Below are 20,564 nucleotides of genomic sequence, written 5' to 3'. Positions count from 1 at the left end.
TAAATTCTTTCTACAAGAGTTTTTAATTAGTGAAAGTGTTTGACAAAGCTCAATCGATACGCTTACGTGGTTAACAATCTGTAGCATCCAACGGAAAGGAAAGATGAGTACGAGAAAGAAACAAAAATAGAGATAATCAGATATAGAGAGAAAGACAGAGAGAGAAAGATATATATATATATATATATATATATATATATATATATATATACATATACACATGGATCTAGAGAGTAAGAGAAGCAACGAGATCCAGCAGCTGATCGCTCAACGCTCCGGAAACCATTACGTTCGCGCGTCATGGAGTCGCTTTGAGCCGCTTTCAATTACAAAGCCGCACATCCGATCGAGTTTTATTAAAGCGTCGGCGTGTCGGCGGCCGCTACCAGTCGCCACCAACGCACGATGTACAAGTATGGGAACGTGATAGTATTGGTTATGCGGCGTTTACGCGCGTTTCTCTTGCCGTCATCGACTTCCTCGTCACTGTCCTTACCTTCTACAACAAACTTCAAGTAGGTATACTCTTTTTCTTCGTCGTGAAGGAAGAAGGAGAGAAGAAAAGGTAGGAAAGTCGTAAAAGGCGACGTGAGTTTACCGTGCCCGCCGACATAACCCGACACGACATCGTCGGAAGACTTGTCGAAAGTGGTGAGAGGGGGAGAAGAAGAAAGAAATATACCCGAGATGTCACGTCTCCGATCATAACGGTGTTTCCGCCTTCGAATCTATATTTTCTTGCCCGTTTATAAAAACTCTACGACTTTTCGTGTAACATCTGTCAATAAAACTGCAACAAAAATAATGCCACGGTGAGCATCGATTTGAAATATCTTTGTGATAGAATCACATTTAGAGTCGCTCTTTCTAATTATTCTACGTCTCTTCCTTTTGCGGAAGAGAGCATTAGTCCGGAACACGATAAGGACATTTAAATGCACTCATACTGATACTTCTTTGGAAGTCTATCAGTGAACGCATCTACCTCGATTTTATCGCAACCAGCACTCCGTCTACTAACGTAAACATTATTCTCTTTCTCTGATTTTAGAAGGTTAACTTTTCTTTGAATTATAGTTTCTAGGTATAGCGGAGAATAGAAAGCTGGTTTGTTTGCTACGTTAATTTGTTTAGTAACGTTGTAAACGATAATACCGAATGGTCTGTTTTCATATAGAATTAGTATTATTAAGTATAGATTGAATCTCATTTTGATTATGTTTAGTTATAGGTTATATGCTAAGTCTTCTGTATTTTCTATAATTCCGAATGTTGATTCATCAGTTATTTATATGAAGCTTTATGACTTATTACTTCATACTTTTCTTATCGGTATTTGTCATTGATTTTAGTAACTTCGTATCTTATTTATAGATGTCAAACTGCAATAGAAATATACACGCGCAGGGATCTTCGGTGATAGACTATGAACGTCAATTCCAAGAAGATTTGGAGCGTGCTCAAGCATTGAGCTTGGAGAGTTTAGCTTTAGAAAAATTTAAGTTACAAAAGCAGCGCTTGGAATATAATAATATACAGCAATCGTATCAATCGCAAAATAATTCACATGATGGAAGTAGTGGATCGACGATGACGGATGGTGCTTTGCAAAGTGACAAGTAAGTAGCTTTTTTACTTTGGACATAGCATAATATTCAAAACTAATTTATTATGGTTATTAATAGGTTACAGTTTAGAAGTCGTCCACGTCCCGGATCTTTTAATAAAAATCAATCAAAAAATGCTGCATTGTTAGCTCCTCCACCACCAATTCCATGTAGAAGAAATTCAACAACCGCTACGTCCAGTCAAGAAACATCCACTGATTTAATTAATTTTACAAGCCCAATCAAGCAGGATAGTTTATCGGAATATTGTACACCACCTCCACCACCTCCGTAAGATGCAGCATGTTTATTTTGAAATTTACAGATCTTATTAAAATTATCTATGATTATTTGATACATTTATATATATATATATAGGAAAGCGCAAATTGAACCAAAGTGGGAAACTCATCCTGCTTTATTAAAAAAGCAGGCAAGGATTTCAAGAAGCAATAGTTCTGCAGGATCTTATCAATCTCGAGATTTTAGATATCATTCACTTTCGCCTGGGCCTAGGTCTTCTACTGCACCTTGCACGCCTGGAACGCCGGGAATTAGTCCTATCTTGTCAAGGGCCAGTAGTAGCAATAGCAATGTACCTGATATTACACCACAGGCAAGTAATATCTATTCATATTTTTCTTAACGTATTTATATAAGCATATATGTTTGTATGTGTGTATATATATATGTACTATTTGTATTACATATTTGTATTACATACGTCTGTATACATTTTGATAGCTTCTGGACTTGTAAACTTTTAATATATTATTTTTATTACAGCCTGCATGGAATTTTTTTGCTTTTAAGAATTATTTCTTTCCACAGGTACATCCATTTGCATGTTAAAAGGTTGAATTGTTAAATTATTTATTGTATATATATATATATATTAATTATTACACACAATATTGAATATTAAAAATTAGTTGTATTAGTTGTTTATTGATATATTAAACTATGGATGTAGAAATACATAAAAAAAAATTGGTATAAATAGGTATTATTATGACATATATATATATACATAATGAATTATATTGTTTATTTCAGATTCCTCCCTTGCCTTTGAATTACAGACCTGGCATTACAGCACCAGCTACCTGTAATATGTTAGTACCTACATTTTGTGCAGATGAGCAGTTAAATGTATTGAAAGTGATAGAAAAAAAGCCAAATAGTAATCTTATAGATTTGAGTACTTGTGAAGAAATAGAGGATAAAACAAATGTTAGAGTCAGTGTATTAGAAGCATTTGACCCTTTACTTGTTAAGACTGATGATAACAGTGAATATATGAAGGACATTAAGGATGGTATGTTATTAATTTTATATTGATTAAAATTCTTTATATTAATGTGTTATTTGAATTTATTTTCTTTTAGATATTCAATCGCAAATTAGTGGGTCTGTATATGATCCTTTTGATCCTTTTGACTACATGTATAGCACAAATGAAAGTGTAAATTCAGATCCAGTATATGTAGCAGTAGAAAAGTCAGGTAAATCTCCAGCTATTTCTCCGGCTGCACCACCACCACTGCCACCTAGAAATTCATCTGCATGGAATACTATTGAAAGAAGGAGAACGTCCTTGGACCGCCGTGTAAGTTTACACGATATGTGTATATATATGATTGTCATATTTTCAATTTCGATATTGTTGCAATATTTTTTATAGCAGAAAAAACAATCGCGTCTATATGAAAATGTAACGGTAATAAAAACTAGGCCATCCAGTAACGATGGTGACCTGAGTGCTTTTCATCAAATGGTTAAATCTGTGCGAGGTTCGTAAGAAAAGTATGATTTTCTATTCTATATCAATAATAAATTAATTAATTTAATTTATATAGGTGAATTTCCATTTAACAATCCTAGTACAAATATTGGTCATGTAATAAGTCCAACAATGGAAAATTTATATCCTGAAGGCACAAGTATAAAATTAGTTGTGCATCCACAATTGTCAGATAACGATAAAGATTCTATTCCGTCCATTTCATTTACTTGTAATGGTATGCTTATTTTCGCGATATTCATAAAACGTAAATATTTTTTAAACCTTTTAACAAAATCTTAATTGCGATATATTTTGCAGTGAATTGTAGCGTTGAACACGTTATTTTAAATGTAGCTTGTTCTCTGGAGGATGAAGATACAGTAAACGTAGAGAAATATTGTTTAAGAGTTTGGGGCTTAGCAGAATATTTTGCTCCTAATACAACATTAGCACAATACGAATATATTCATCAATGTATTAAGTTGGAAAAAGACATTGAATTAGCTATTATGACAAGGGCACAAATCAAAAAATCTATAGCTCGCACAGTAAATACTTTAATTTTTATAAATTATCAATTTTATGAATACTAATCAATACTCTATACAAAATATAATTTTTATACATTTTCAGCTTCAAGATGATAATCAGGATCAATGTCTTAAATTAGAAGATATACTTCCTAATGAACCATTACAACCAATTTCTTATGATACATTGCTTATCTTATTAGGTATAGTTTAAATCAATTTAAAAAATAAACATCTGACTATAATAATAGTTAAAATATTTTCTTTTTATGTTGCAGAAACGGTAGAAAAAGAAATGGAACGCGTAGAAAATACTGCGATACAATTAGCAACAACAAATCATGGTTCTGGTCTTCTACCTCAATTGAAACCTCAAGGTGTAATTCAAGCTGTAAAGGCAGTTTCTGCATTGATGGGAAACATTGAAACTTTCGAAATCACAGAAGCAGTAGATAATTTTGTAAATGCTTGCTGTCAGTTTTTGCCTCAAGTTCATACTACAAACATAGAGTGCAAGAAACCTGAAATTGTACACGAAGATGGAGATTATTCGGTTGTAACGTTAAGAACGAAGTTTCCTGATGTGATCACTTCCCATTGTCATAAAATTCGCGATGCAATTCAAGATCTTGTAGAAACTTATTGTCATGCTTTTAGAGTTGATTTTCAATTGAATAGCAGAGGAGAAAATTCCACAAGTAAATACAAATTTTTTATTTATATAGCTAATCTATACAGATTATGTATATAACTATATATATATATATTTATTTATTTATTTATAATTTAATAGATAGACTAGTATCTTCAGAAGTTATAGATACCGTACTTGTACGAGTTGGATCGTTACATAGATTACCAGGAAATTGGAAACACGACGATTACATTATTGCAGCTCAAATATTTCATGGTACAAGACCTGTTGGTAATCCCGTTTTATCAGAACCTACAACAGTAAGCTTGAGTTTTTATCCCAGAATTTTATTTAACTCTTGGTAAGTAATGCAACAGTGTATTCTAATATATTCTCAAATATTTTATACAATTATTATTGTATTGTTTAATATCAATCTAGGTTGGAATTCCGTGGGACCAGTGTATGTCAAGTTCCAAGAGAAGCCAGACTAGTATTAGTTCTTTATGGACGTACGTTACAACCAACTGAACATGAATCAAATTCCGTATCAGAAGGTGCTATGAGAAAAGAAGAACTTGGTTGGGCTGCTATACAGTTCTTTAACTATGATGGGTAAATAAATATAAAATAACAGCGGACAATATATATATATATATCGTCTGTCCAAAAAACTTCTTGACTGGATTAATAAAAAATAGAGAAATGTTAAGATGGCGATTTCAAGATGTTAAGATGGTTCAGGCGTTCTATATAGTCCTCTACAGTTTCCTCCGTTTGAGCACAACGCACAGAATGCTCATAGAACTATGTGAAACTATCAGAAAAGTCCTTTAAGATGTTCAACTCACATGTCACAGTGGCTTGAATATCGATTATGTCGTCGAAACATTGAGGCTTCATGTGAATTTTTATTTTGAGGAATAAAAAAAAGTTACTCGTCATCAAATCGAGTGAATATGGAGAGTGGTTGAGAACTGGTACTTGTTTTTGCGTTAGAAACTACACAACTGCAGTCGTGTGAGCGCATTGTCGTGCAACAAGAAGAAATCCGTGACACACGAGTTGAACAACATCCCAAAGAAGGACTTATCTTATAGTTTCACATGATTATATAAGCATTCTGTGCATTGTAGTCAAGTGGGAGAAGACTGTAGAAGAGAGAAGACCTGCAACATTGAAACCGCCATCTTAACATTTCTCTATTTTTGATTAATTCAGTCTCGGAACTTTTTGGATAAACAGTGTATATATATATATATATATATATATATATATATATATGCTCTATGTTATAATTATATAAATTTTTTAATATTGTTTTAGTATTATGAGCCAAGGAAGTTTCTTTTTATCTCTTTGGCCTGCTATTGCGGATAGAAGATTAGGTCCTGCACCAGCACCCGGAACTCATCCTCATAGTGATACACATCCTATTATAGGGTTGGAATTACCAGATTATGGAGGAAAGGTTTTATTCCCAACAGAATTAAGAGATCACGATGTTGAATCATTAGATTTTAATTCATTGGATCAAAATACGCAGGAGTTGTTATTGGATATTACGCAGCAAGATACATTTTCAAGGTACTGATGTAAATATATAAATTATGAGAGTATTAGATTTGATTATAATTATATTTTTATAACTTTAGGCCTCCCATAGATGAAAGAGAAATATTGTGGGAAAAAAGACATTACTTACATGACAAACCAGAAGCTTTACCAAAAGTATTATTAGCTGCACATAGTTGGGATTGGGCATGTCTACCGGATTTGCATGCATCTCTTAGAGTTTGGAGTCCTTTACCACCTGTACAAGCTTTACAATTACTTTTACCATGGTAAGTTATATCGTTGTTATTATTATTGACCCTTTGCATTTTGTTGATAACATTACGATAACATTCGTAATATATTTCATAATGCAACCTGCGAAAGTGTGTCAGAGTAGCTTATCGATAGTGTAAAATAAAACGAAGTGCAAAGGGTTGATATTTTTTGTTAATTGTAAGTTAATATTTTATTTAGTTTTCCAGATATGAAAGTTCGAGAAATGGCTGTTGGATGGATCAGAGAATTAAGTAATGATGAACTTGTAGATTACTTACCACAATTGTTGCAAGCATTGAAACATGAAACGTACGAAGCTTCTCCTTTAGCTAAATTTTTATTGGAACGAGCTTTGATATCGCCGAGAGTAGCTCATCATATTTATTGGCTATTAACACAAGCATTACCGGGACAAAGTCCCCAGGTACAGGTTGGAAAATCGTCATCATATATCATTTATTTTTTCTTAACCCTTTCGCTATTTTTTTAATGGCGGAAATTAAAAAAGAAACGCCACTGAATGAAACCACACGTGACACAAATATACAATTTGCATATTAACGATCACGTGCGTTAAAATTTTTTTTGGTAATGAGAATTAAGATCGTATAAAAATAAAGGAATAAAAATAATAACGATAAGAAAATAATAAAAATAATGGAGTAAAAATAATAAAAATAAAGGAATAGAAGTACAACAAATAATATTCCAATAAGTATATTCTAATATTAGATATTTATAATAATATTCTATATAAGTACGAAACATTGATACAAATGTATATTTACTATTTCTGTAAGTGATATATATATATATATTTTTGTCGTTCGTAGTATGTGAACAACGTTTCGGCGAGTGATTTAAAGTATAAATAGATTAAGGTATTAATATTACGTCATGTGAAATCACGTGTTATTATATGATTTCACATGACATTCGCAGAGTGTAGGCCGACACATTTCTGTTGTTGTAATAAATCTGTTGGAAAGAAATTATAATCACGTCACGCTGTTCATGTTATTACGCTCGTTGTCATGCGTGAAAGCACACGATTTCACGGCATTTAAGAATTTTATCGTTACGTGAGCTCAAAAATGAAAGAATTGTTTATGGAACGATATGATCATTAGATTATATGGATTAAAAAATGCGACAAAAAAGAGACGTGAAAAAAGTCTTATATCATTCTCAATTAAGCTATGCAAAAATTCAAATTCATCTTTAACCATTCTGAAATATACTATATCTACTTGTGGATATTTTTCTTGCAATTTTTTTTTTTTTACTAAATCGCTATATTTTGCTAAATTGAATTTATTTTCTATAATATTTTATTTTCTATAGCATTTATTTTGTACAGTATATTTTATATTCAAATTGATTTACGCATTTTATTCGAAGTCAAAAATTCTACAAGATTTTCTATATATTTTTCCAAATCGGAAAAATTATTGCTTGAGGTTTCATGCTCCATTATTAACAAAAAACAATGTATTTCACGTGACACGATATTAATACGTTTCTATGTTTGTAATAGCGAAGGGGTTCAGTTTTTTCTCATATTTCTCATACTTCGCATAATAATAAAAATGAATTAATATATTAATTAATATAACATATTTGTCTTTTAGAATTCTGCAGAAATTGTACCAGAAGATGAAAAAGGTATCAGTTCTGCGAGGTATCATAGGAGATTACAATTAATGTTACGAGCTTTGCTAGCAGTTATAGGGGATGCATTAAGGAATAGTTTTCTTACTCAACAATTATTAGTTAAGGTGTATATTTTTGTTAGATATTTTGTTTTATATAATCATTATTTATTATATAATCGAACGTATTATTTCTTAGAATTTAAATGAGATTGCAGAGAATATTAAAGCTACTAAAGAATCATTACGAATGGACGCGCTCAAAGTTGCATTACAAAATATACATTGTCAATTAATGGAGGATAATGGTACTTGTTTACCATTGTCTCCTAGTAAACAAGTATATGGTATCAATGTACAAATTTGCTCATATTTTCCATCATTTACACTTCCACTGAAAATTAACTTCATTAGCTGTGATAATGTACTAAGTCCTGCAATCTTTAAGGTATTTAATTTACGCAATAACATTTTTCTAATATTATCGAGTATATTAGAAATATAATATTTATCTATATCACAGGTTGGTGATGATTTGCAGCAAGATATGTTGACTTTACAAATGGTCCGTATTATGGATAAATTGTGGTTGAAGGAAGGCCTTGATTTAAAAATGGTAACTTTTGCATGTGTACCTACTGGTCACAAACGTGGAATGATAGAAATGGTCACAAATGCAGAAACACTTAGAAAAATTCAAGTTGAATTTGGTTTGACCGGATCTTTCAAAGATCGACCTATTGCAGAATGGCTAGCAAAGCATAATCCTTCTGAATTAGAATATGAAAGGGCAGTAGAAAATTTTACCGCGTCATGTGCCGGTTATAGCGTTGCTACTTACATTTTAGGAATTTGTGATAGACATAATGATAATATTATGTTAAAAACATCTGGTCACTTATTTCACATAGATTTTGGAAAATTTCTCGGGGATGCTCAAATGTTTGGAAATTTCAAAAGGTATAGATAATAATTATAGAAGTAACAACGATAGTTATTATATGCATTTGTTATTTTGTTAGGGATCGAACACCATTTGTTCTCACCTCTGATATGGCTTATGTAATAAACGGTGGAGACAAGCCATCAGCCAAATTTCATCATTTTGTAGATTTATGTTGTCAAGCGTTTAATGTTGTACGTAAACATGGCAATCTTATCCTTCATCTTTTTGGATTAGTAAGTACAATTGAATGTTAAATTGTTATTATTTATAAATTATTCTCATAGGTACACGCACGAAAAGGCATTCTTTTTTTAACTTTCATCTATTCGTTAAATATAAATGATGTGTTCCGTTTATGATAATAATATGCTCTTGCAAGCTTTTTTATGAGTTATATGCGTTGTTATGAAAACAACTAAACCGCAACGGAAAGACTTATCCACAAGTTTTATCAGAAAGCGGCCCGCTATCGTACTAAATTGTACGCATTGTACTTAATTAACGTTTATCGTTCGAGTCCTTATAACGTCGCAGTCGGAACAGTTCGAATAATTAAATTATAAGAAGCATCGGAGAAATTTGTTAGTCGTTGAATAGTGTTTGTCTCTACTGTAAAAATGTAAAAAATTGTGATTACATTATGGATAATTTCAAGTAAAATTTGGATCTCGAAAAAAATATCACATTGCATGCATGTTAATATTAATTATTAATTCACAATGGAAAATTTACTATCACAAAAGGAGTTCATAATGCAACTTTATAAACAAAATATTATACAACGAAAATTAAGTGACATTGAATTAAAAGAATTGTTAAATAAATCAAAGATGAACGAATATACAACTCCACAGATGACTTCATCTGGCATCTCTGGTGTTACAATGGATGCTGTTAGTTATGTACAAAAAGCATTGCTTCCAGGACAAACTAATCCTGAAGCAGCAGCAACATTTGCACGAATGATAGAGAGTTCGTTGAAGAGTTGGTTTACACAGTTTAATTTCTTTTTACATAACTTAGCACAACTCAGATTTTCTGGAGATCATAACGATGGAGCATTATTATCTTTTATTCCACGCACATATACGTAAGTTCGGATCAATTTCTTATAAAACATCAGAATGTAATATAAATTTAGAACAACATATGGATATTTCTTATTTTTATAGTATGCAACAGGAAGGTCAGTTGACAAGTGTACAAGTACATGGATATCAAAAGAGATATGATCCAGAAAAGTATTATATGTATATTTTACGTATACAAAGAAAAGGTCAAGCAGATCCTACGTATCTTTTTCGCTCGTATAAAGAGTTTTGCGAATTTTATCAAAAATTATGTATACACTTTCCTCTTGCTAAAGTAGCCAGGTAATTAAGCATAATATGTTACGATTCTTATCCTTTAATTTTTGCATTTGTTTTTGGTATTATTCTAAATAATTCTCTTATATGATATTTTTATTATTAAGATTTGTTAGAACTCGTGTTAGTGTCAATTTTATTCGGTTCCTTTTTCTTAATAGCTTGATTTGAATTATTTGATTCACGCTTTTCTGTAGGTTGAATCGAATTTGAATGAGATATTGCACGATAAGTTCCCATATCGGATGTATTGTAGTATTTTTTTCTTATACTCAATTGAGCACGAAATCGTTTTAAACCCATTTTGGTCTTCTTTTTAACCTATGATATAGATATATCGATAAATCATTTATATTTTCTATTACAAATAATGCTTAACTTATTTAAGATTCATTTGATAATATTTTCTCATATGTATCCATTATCCTATTTTATTTATTATCTTAACATCAATATGACTTACTTGCGAATATGGTTGATTTGTAGAATCGAGAATTTAATTTGACGTACAGATTTCTTTTGAATATAGAAATTACTGTCTTGTCCAGAAATTGTTATCTTGCATTCTCTTATATCTTATCAATCGAAATTTTAATAATCGCGCACGACATCGCGCGGACTTTTTTCTACATTATTTCTGAATACCGAGAACGATATATTACTCATATATAATTACTTTATTTAACTTATTTAGCTTACCAAGTGGTATAAGCGTTGGACGATCGAACATAAAGCAGGTAGCGGATAAAAGACGAGCAGACATAGAAAAGTTTCTTTTAAGTCTGTTCAAAATGGCTCCAGAAATATCACAAAGTAATTTGGTGTATACATTTTTCCATCCTTTGTTACGAGATCAACAAAATGCAGATATTCATTTACGCAAAGTAAAAGGTATATAATTTAAAAATTAATGTCTATACGGATGTATCTCCTTTAGATTTTTTAATAAGGAATTGGATCATTTTTAATTAATATACTCTTTGTAGTTGGTAATTGGTGGGCAGAGAAAAAAATCAGAGAGAACGTACAATGTGGACAAATAAAATTATCCCTTCATTACACTCGTGGCACTTTATCAGTAATGGTTTATCATGCCAGAGGTTTGCCAAAAGTGGCAAATGGCCAAGAGCCAAATACATACGTCAAAGTTTATCTCAAGCCCGATCCTACAAAAGCGACGAAACGTAAAACTAAAGTTGTTAAAAAGAATTGTCATCCTTCATTTATGGAAATGGTAAATCACACGTGATAATTTAAATAATCATGCGCGTAAATAATTATACGTAATTAATTTAAATAATATGCAACTGTTAATGTTTATTATATCTTTGAATATTCTTTTATTTTTTGATTAGCTCGAGTACCGAATGCCACTCGAAGTAATCAAGGAAAGAGCTTTGGAAGCTACTATTTGGAATCACGATACTCTACAAGAAAACGAATTTCTTGGTGGTATTCGATTACCACTCAGTCGGCTGGATTTAACAAACGAAATAATCGAATGGTTTTCATTGGGTAGTGTTCGATAAAAAAAAAAAAAAAACAAAAAAAACAAAAATAGAAAGACTGTGTTAATAATATTAATGCTCATAACTATTAGAATAATTGAAAATGCTATTTCTTATATCGCACAATGAGAAGGCATTGCTTTTAAAAATATTCTGCTATCGTAACTAAGGGATTAAGGATGACTAATGTTTTAATCAAAATATTTATACCGTCGAGGTATAATAGGCGCTCATTATCGCTCATATCTCGTGAAATTTTAATTAACATTAATACGAAGTATAAAACGGCAAGTGTATTTCATAAAATTATTCAATTTTTACAAAAATTATTTGAAATTTCATAATTAGTGAATGAATGATTAAAAATAGTATTTATAAATGAATTTAATAATTGAATTTGTAAAGATTAGATATATTAAGAAGAGCCGCGTAGATTTTTTAACTATTATCAATGGAAAGATGGATCTGCATTTATACGATGCTGTTTCAGATGAATTATACACAGATATTTATTTAATGTTTTTTACTAATCAATAGTTATCCTTTTAATTGTACATAGATAGAATTGAATATGTAATCTACACAGCGAATCATTAAAAGTAATATTTTTACATGGCTGTCTTCTAAATAGAATACCGAAGGTATATACATATTCATATTTTTCATTACTGCAAACATACACATACATACTTTCACGTAACATTTTCTGTAGAACAGATTCAGTTTATATAAGACAACATATTTTTATTTTCGTATTTTAACATTTAAAAAAATTAAGTGATTCATCTATGTCATAACGCGTAAATTAACAATGAGGTATAAGTTATATAAACTGTTAATTTCCATGATACTATTCTTTCTCTGCGTGAAAGAGAAACAAAATTATGTAAATATACTATCGAATTTGTGTAATAAATTATCATTTCTTATTATAAAAAAAAAAAATTAATACGGTTGCCTATAATGTACGCGACGCTTTTGAATGAGCAAACATAAGTCGGTAGATTAACAAAAATATAAAATACAGCAAGTATATGACTGTCTCATTTAACGATAATCATGTTGTTCCTACAGAGATGTTCTTTCAAGTGTAATTAGAAAAATTTATACTATTTCGTATGTTTTCACATGAAAGTATTTTTTACATACCACATATTTTAGTGAGTGATAATTAATACTTTTAATATTGTAAAGTAAGTTATTCTGGTGTCCTAATGAATATTATTTCAATGATATAAATCGTGTTTTATTGGCATGCTCTCATCATCCTTTAGTTACAGTTTCATATAACATTATGTTCTACTTTTTTTATATTCTTATATATATTTTCACTTCAAGTTAATACTACTCTAATCTAAATATAAAATATGAAATATATATATATATATATATATATATATATATATGTATGTATGTATATATATGCACTTACATTAAATAAATACTTTTAAAAAATTCTTTTCAAAAAATTAATTTTTATATGTTATAAAATATAAATAGAAAGTATATTTAATAAATATTATCTCCTTTTTGTTTTACTATATTATGCAATTTAGGTGTTACAAAATAACAAGTAAATAATCATAGATCTTATAACATTAAGTAGTATAAAATATAATCGTTTTAATTATCTTTTAACTTTTTTACTTTTGGCTGAAAATATAACGATAAATTTCATTACTATTATTAAAAAACTACAATAGAATATATTTTATAGAAATGATATTGGAGGAATTATATTGTATAAGTCATAAAAATAATACTTTATCCGTATATTTGCAAAAATTTTAACAAAATCGTAATTAACATTCAAAGCTAAAATCTGGATAATAGAATAGATTAAAAAATGAATAATTTTTTATATTTTTTAAACTTCTATTTTTTATTTTTTTTTTTTTTTAATAGAATATATTTTTATTTAACAGATAGTCAGTGCAAATAATATTTAAAACATTAAGAATTATTATTTTCATTGTTGCAGTATCCAAAGAAACGAAGAAACATCTTCCATTTTTAAAACCAATGCGTCTTTCTCTTTCTTTCTCTGTTCCTTTCATTGTTCAGGTATCCTACCACAATGCTAAAATCAGTTCCGCTTAAAAATGTATGAACCGGTTGGTCGTTCAAAGGACCAACCAACTAACATACGCTTCTACCTTGAACTACGCCCATCACGAATTTTTCCATGTTAGCAATATGAAAAGACTCAGGTAAATACTTTCAACATCTGTTAATATTTTTAAAGCAGAACTAAGCTTTTATAGCAGTTACAATAGATAAATTGGATTTATATAGACACATTTTTTTTCTAATTTCAACCGTGACTAATCTATAATTTCAAACATTTTGAGAAACTTTGGAAATATTCCGATATTAAAATTTTTGAAAACCCATCATTTTATTTTATCTAACGCTAGGAAACACATGAAAGTGAAACGCATAACGTAAATATATTTATTTATTTAAAAAATTGCTTAAAAAATATATTTCATTGCTTACGTGGCAGAAAATTTCCTGTATAATGATGAAAAATGCTTTTAAAAGTGTCTTTCACATCCAACATTTTAAGTGTGAATTTTGGTTTTCCTTTTTTCTTCCTTTATTTTTTTTTCTCCATATTTTTCTGTAAGAAAAGTTTTTCTCTATTGTTCAATATTTTTACTGTAAAAAAAAAAAAAAATACTTCTTGGTCGCAACGTTTTATGAAAACGAAAAAAATGAAGAAAAAAATAAAACAGCAGACTGGTATTTCACGCATTAATACAAAGAATTATCGGGATATATATATCTCTCTTTCTTCTCTCTCTCTCTCTCTCTCTCTCTCTTTTTTCCCTTTCACCCTCTCTCTCTCCCTCTCTCACCCTCTTACTCTCTCTTTCTCTTTTTCTTTCTTTTTCTTTTTTTTCTTTCTCTTTCTGCTATTGATGAAGCGACACAACTTATTTTACTGTCCTATTCTTAGGTTTAAAACCTTTGAAATAAGCGGAAAAGTATTCTTCAATATCTTTCCTTCCACCTTTTTTTTTGCTGTTGCCGTTGCCATTACTGTTGCCATTACCGTTGCCGTTGCCGTTGCCGCATCGGTTGCTATTGTTTCATTGTTGAAGAAAAAATTGAAGAAACCTTACAAGAAGTTCTTTTTTTTTTTAATTGCTTTGAAAAGGCCGAATTTCTTCTGTCAGGGACGTCGTAAAATTTTCAAAACTTTACCTATACATAAAATAGAAGAATAAGCTATGACCGTTCTTAAGTTCTGGGAGCAGATTGCAAGTAAATATTCTTTAAAGGGAAGTTGGCTAAAGCGGAATGTACGCACATACAATGTTCTACCATCCTAGTGTGAACATTCATGAACATGTTTTGACACGAAGCGCTCGCATGATTTTTTATTACCAGTTATACCTTCTCTAACACCTCCGAAAGCTTCTTCTTTTATATATCTTTTGTAAAATATGTACATTTTGATCCTTGTAAGAAATACATACTTTCTCTTCTTTTTCTTTTTCAAATATTTCTTTCCCTTTTCTTTATCTGATCTTTAAACTATGGAACAATAGTGATGTAGTCTGTGCAAACGATAAGACTTATCGAGAAGATAGTGTAATTTTTTTTTTTTTAATAAAAAAATATTAGTTTGTTTCAATTGATTTATTTTTTTTTTTGCTAATCGCTTTTTTTTTTAGTTAAGTTGAAATTAGACGGAAGGAAATATCCGTAGTTAAAATTCATCGATTTAAGTAAAAAATGTCTCTCACTATGTGTCAATATTCTTTGTAAACGTCAAATTAAATAAGCTAAGAGGCATAGCTTTGTTTTATTATCTACTATTCCATTGTGACAATGTTTACGAAGTATAAATTATACATTTATTTCCGAATAGTAAATTTTGAAATTCTTTGAATAATAAAGAACCTTACCTTTGAATAATAAAGAAAATGATGATCGAACTTCGATGAGACTGTTATTAAATTTTTCCTTTATTGAGTTTAAATTGTTTATTGCTAATCATTCTACTTTCAACGAGCATTCAAAGATATATTTCTTCGTAATAATTGCTAATGATGACTTAGTATATTACGTTATTAAAACAGAAGATATAGGGTCATAAATAATTGACGCCGAAATTCACTGTAATTCACACCTTCGGCCACCGTTTATGAGTTTAGTACTCAAATATTGTTTGACAATACAATTATATTTATCGATTTATACTTGTTACCGAAGTTTGATTCATCCATTCATATACGCATACAAATTTCTTTTTGTAAGTTTGACGAACGCTTGCTCTAGTAAGGTTTTATATGATGATGATTATATCAAACTAAGAGCAAATATTACGAACATTATCTGTAAGCGAGTATAAATGTACCTACTCGACGATCTTATCACCAAATACGTGCTGTCGTACATCAACAATCAAGATTTAGTAGATCTTCGCTCTTCGTTATGATGCTTCTATGTATTCTTGAACATTTATTTTTAATAAATGTTATTTAAAATTAACAAAATAAAATACGGAACGATAATTTACGAAGACCCATTGAAATAATTTTCTTTTACGATTTTATGTTTTACGTTAAATTCCTAATGTTAATTTATCGACCAAGTTTCGCACTTAAATTGATCTATTTCGATATAAAATTGCAAAAAAAAATTTACAATTTAAAATTTAATAGTGATGCGAAACGATTAAGTATACTAACGCGAATGCGTTATAACATAACGTTAAGTCGTGGTACGGTTGGTAGATGGGGCCTATGAAGGCAAAGGGCTTTTAGGTACTAATTTTATGTAAAGTTATGAGACGTTGCGGTGCCCCGATGTGCTATCACGTCTTCCCGCAGGTGCAATAATCAGAAGGTTTGCGATTCGCAGTCGCAAGCCCGCAGTATAACTAAATGTTCTGTGAGGAATTTCGAATCGTCCTCGAGACTTTAGCAAAAACGAAATGTACTTTATTGCGGAACATCGAGTAGAATTTTTTTCTTTTACTTTCTTATTTTCTTTCTTTCTCGTCTAGATATCACGAGTAAACAAGATTCAATGTTTCAAGAAAGAATACCAGAGCGTTGTCAAACACAAATAACCTGCTATACTTTTCTCCCATTTCTTTTTCTTTCTTTTTCTTCCTTTTTTTATTATTTCTTTTTTTTTTTTTTTTGTAATCACGTTTTCCAACTTTTGATCTTTCCCGACTCTTTTATCGACGAAATTAATAATTCTTGAGTAATATATTCTAAAAAGATTCGAATTTGAATTTAAACTTTAATTTCGAAATAGGTGGATACTTATTTAAAAAAAAAAAAATAACAGAGAGAGACGGAGATAGATAGAGGAAGACGAAGAGAGAGAGAGAGAGCGAGAGAGACAGAGAGAGAGAGAGAGAGAGAGAAAGGGAGAGAGAAAGGCGCATAAGTGCGGCGGTGCAACGTTGAGAGTACGCACAAGCATTTCTCTCGGGGCGAAGTGTTTATGGCGTCATAAAAAAATAAAAATAAAAAACATTTTTACGAGCTGATCATTAAAGCCGACTCGAAGCGAAGCGACGAAGATGTCCGCCAATTAATGTTTGCTTGAGCCACGCTCAACTTATAACTCATGAAACGTTCGCGAAAGAAGACAAAAGAGTATGGCGAGTCGCGAGCCGCTATCAGATAGATTCTTTTTTCTTTCTTTTTCTTCCTTTTCTTTTTGTTTTTATTTATCTATTTCTTTAGTTATTGTTAGTATTTTTTTTTTTTCTTTATATATCAATTCGTAGCGAGGGAAGTAGAGAGGTGTAAGGAATTATAAAATTCTGCGAATGAAAAAGATAGTAGAACGAAAAGTTAGAAAAAGAATTATTCCGACGATGATAATGCATTCGTAATTTAAAATTCGTTATGAAACTATAAAGTCCACGTCATTGATACTTAGAATTAGAATTAGAATTAAAATTAGAATTAGAGTTAGAATTAGAATTAGAATTCTATAAGATAATAGAAAGATTCTTCGAGAGTCGATGAAAAGTGTATGATCAGCAAAGTATATTCTCAATTACGAAGTTCGTAAACCAGTATTTCACCTGATGAGCGTATAATGATTTGATACTTTATTGTCCATAGATGACGGATGTTATTTTTATGGCGGTCAATAAATTCTTAGTTTATTTGTGGGAGAGATATATTCTTCTAACGTTAGACGGCGCTACTCTGAAGCCTTTTCTTTTAATGTTTTTTTTTCTTCTTTTTTATCGATAATTAATTCTTTTTTAAACGATAAAAATTGTCTTACGTCGATTTCTTTTAAATGATCATACCGTATGGTATATTTCTTCTTTTTAATGATTGAGTGAAATCGATAATTAATATTAATTGTGAAGACAAAATTAGAAATAATAAGGAGATAATTTTTCTCGACTTTTTTTTTTCTTAACACGATCATCGAAAAATGTTATTTATAATAATCTATCCGAACTATAGTCTACTCATTCACTTTCTGATTTATTTGTATAGTAAATATTTTAAAAATGAGTGGAAATACAAACAATTATAATTAGAAAATTATTTGTTAGTTTAAATTGCTTTTAAATATCGCAAAATATATTCATTGATTTTCTTTCGACTATTCACAAATTGGAACTCTTTTTATAACATTTTTCACTTAAAACTTCAAGCGACAGAGTATTTATTTTCTCATTAATGTCTCTTAATCATTCATTCATAGTTTAGCCTTGATTATTCAAACCTACGAATTAATGATCAAATATATGATGCAAACGCGATATTCGTTAAAATCATAACGAAATTGTCTCCCAGTTGATATACATAATCGAACAATTTTTTCTAATATAAATTTCTGCTGTTCTCTCATGCTGATGAAGTATCTATGCATTTGTTATTATCCTTTTGGATGAGATTATACTTTTGGAAAACGGAAAATGCAGAAATTATTAAGACCAAAATATACGATATTTTGAAAGGGACTTCGGAAAAGATAAGGTAACATAAAAGAGACCAGGAATAATGGTAAAGAAAGGTTCACCGTAGGATATAGGATTGTTCCGTACAGGTGTAAAATGTTTAAGGATAAAGGAAGAAAAGAGATTAGAAAAAATACGGACTATGTATACCTTTAAAGAGCGTAACACGCTATGTTCCAACTCGACGGGAAGCCGGTCCTTTTTAATTGCTTTATTACGGATGATTGCAGTACAGTTAAGTCCAAAATATTTTTCAAGAAGTGATCTATAATTATAAAACAAAATGAAAATATATAAAAAGATCTATAATTATAAAATTTATAATTACATCTAATAAGATGTGTTATTTGTGTCTATTAAAATTTATAAATAATAATATAGATACAAGTTACAACCTGGTAAACATTTCATTAATATTTATATATTTTGTATATATATATTAATATTTATATATTCATATTTATATATATATATATTAAATATTATTTAAAATAATAATATTTTACGAGGTGAGAACATGTTATGGTAAGCGTTCTTTCAAATAAAACCTATAGAACCATATCAGTTTTGAGATTAAGCCGGCGTATAAGCATGATTAATACAAATATATTCTCTGATATACTTTTCAATGCGTAAGCATAATCAAAAATTATAATTTATTAGTATCGAATTTAAATTATCATATATGTGGTATTAAAACGCGAATATAACTATTAAAATTAATGATTAAAGTAAAAAAATTATGATTTTTTTTTTCCTATCTACTCATATCAACGTGGTTTAGAATTTGGTTACGATAATTTGTTGTATTAATTTTTCATGAGATTTCAGTCACAATCGGTATTTCTAAAGAGTGTATATTATTTACAGATAATTTCGATAAGTTTGTGATATCGCTTTGAAATTAATAGTGCTATCAAAATGATAACGTGGACTTTTTTTCTATTTTACTATTTCTTTTTTGTCCGAAATCAAATATGCCACCTGCGGAAATATTTTTTCACTGCATTGTCAACGAGATAGCCATAAACATCTTCGCATCTTTAAAAGTCGTAAATAGAGTAACTAATAGCGGTAATTTAATACGACTACCGTCGACCTTGGATAGTAAGGAAGTTGGTAGCTTCCAGAGGAACTCTAAAAGAATTTTACTCTTCTTCTTTCCTCTCGTTTTTGCTCTCATGATATTTTTTTCGATAAAGTAAAGCGACAAAATGGTCAGTCAGTATTTACAATGGACACGCTTCTATCCTTTTTTTTTTATAAAATTACTATATAATGATCGTTTAAAATGCCACGACATCGTATAAATTGTAATATATAATAACGAAAGGAATACAACTGTGATAAACAAGAAATCTTCCTTCTTAATCTTAACGATGTAAAGAGAGAAATTTTTGACGATTCTGTCATATAAAATTTAGAAAATGTAAGATAAAAAACAACGATTAAAAATCACGTTGGATGAAAAGTAAAACGAATAATTTGTCTTCCTTTTTTTCTCTTTCTTTTTGACATACTTTCGACGCATAAAACGCATATTTACATACTCGTTTGAAAAAAAATTTCACATGCAAATACCTATAGGAAACTTTTCTTTTTTTTTTTTTTTTAACGAATCTAACGATTTCAACGAAACCGAAGGAATAAAGATTAAAGCGACGTTACTGCTTGATTATCGTCCGTTGGCTAATTAAGATGACTCGTTGACAAGAACCAGACATCGCGCATGAGCAAACG

The 20,564-nt window shown here is 29.9% G+C and overlaps 1 protein-coding gene and 1 long non-coding RNA gene across 5 annotated transcripts; one reads left to right on the top strand and one right to left on the bottom strand.

The window, feature by feature from the left end:
- The first annotated feature begins 241 nt into the window (after nt 1-241).
- Nucleotides 242-12,920, top strand: LOC122627454 (phosphatidylinositol 4-phosphate 3-kinase C2 domain-containing subunit beta). Of its 4 annotated transcripts, none has more exons than XM_043808544.1 (26): nt 246-812; nt 1,375-1,619; nt 1,686-1,898; nt 1,986-2,223; nt 2,394-2,438; nt 2,664-2,925; nt 2,996-3,216; nt 3,292-3,400; nt 3,467-3,628; nt 3,712-3,941; nt 4,027-4,126; nt 4,202-4,621; nt 4,717-4,918; nt 4,999-5,172; nt 5,884-6,144; nt 6,213-6,401; nt 6,589-6,820; nt 8,022-8,168; nt 8,242-8,490; nt 8,566-9,002; nt 9,065-9,221; nt 9,843-10,078; nt 10,161-10,361; nt 11,050-11,246; nt 11,342-11,589; nt 11,711-12,920. In XM_043808544.1, exons 2-26 carry the CDS (start codon nt 1,375-1,377, stop codon nt 11,882-11,884), a joined length of 5,349 nt encoding a protein of 1,782 aa, XP_043664479.1. In that variant the 5' UTR covers nt 246-812; the 3' UTR covers nt 11,885-12,920. The 4 variants fall into 4 exon arrangements, with proteins under 4 accessions (XP_043664482.1, XP_043664479.1, XP_043664480.1 ...); XM_043808545.1 differs by having other exon boundaries at nt 247-812; nt 3,295-3,400; nt 6,589-6,814; XM_043808546.1 differs by lacking the exon at nt 2,394-2,438 and having other exon boundaries at nt 248-812; nt 3,295-3,400; nt 6,589-6,814.
- On the bottom strand, nt 10,220-11,040 carry LOC122627456. The gene is made up of 2 exons (XR_006326860.1): nt 10,819-11,040; nt 10,220-10,676 (listed from the first exon to the last, which is right to left on the bottom strand). It is a non-coding gene; the product is annotated as an uncharacterized LOC122627456 (long non-coding RNA).
- Nucleotides 12,921-20,564: the final 7,644 nt, after the last annotated feature.

The sequence above is a fragment of the Vespula pensylvanica genome, chromosome 3 (genome assembly GCF_014466175.1).
Source record: "Vespula pensylvanica isolate Volc-1 chromosome 3, ASM1446617v1, whole genome shotgun sequence".
In the NCBI taxonomy this organism is placed as follows: Eukaryota; Metazoa; Arthropoda; class Insecta; order Hymenoptera; family Vespidae; genus Vespula; species Vespula pensylvanica.
The sequence above is the reverse complement of the archived record's forward strand: the minus strand, read 5'-3'. Positions and strand labels throughout refer to the sequence as shown.

What these genes read in the sequence shown, in the direction of transcription:
- LOC122627454 (XM_043808544.1), top strand. Translation starts at nt 1,375, where the DNA reads ATGTCAAACTGCAATAGAAATATACACGCGCAGGGATCTTCGGTGATA. An exon ending in GAACGTCCTTGGACCGCCGT is followed by an intron (nt 3,217 to 3,291) that starts GTAAGTTTACAC and finishes TATTTTTTATAG; the next exon opens with CAGAAAAAACAATCGCGTCT. An exon ending in CCTCTTGCTAAAGTAGCCAG is followed by an intron (nt 10,362 to 11,049) that starts GTAATTAAGCAT and finishes TAACTTATTTAG; the next exon opens with CTTACCAAGTGGTATAAGCG.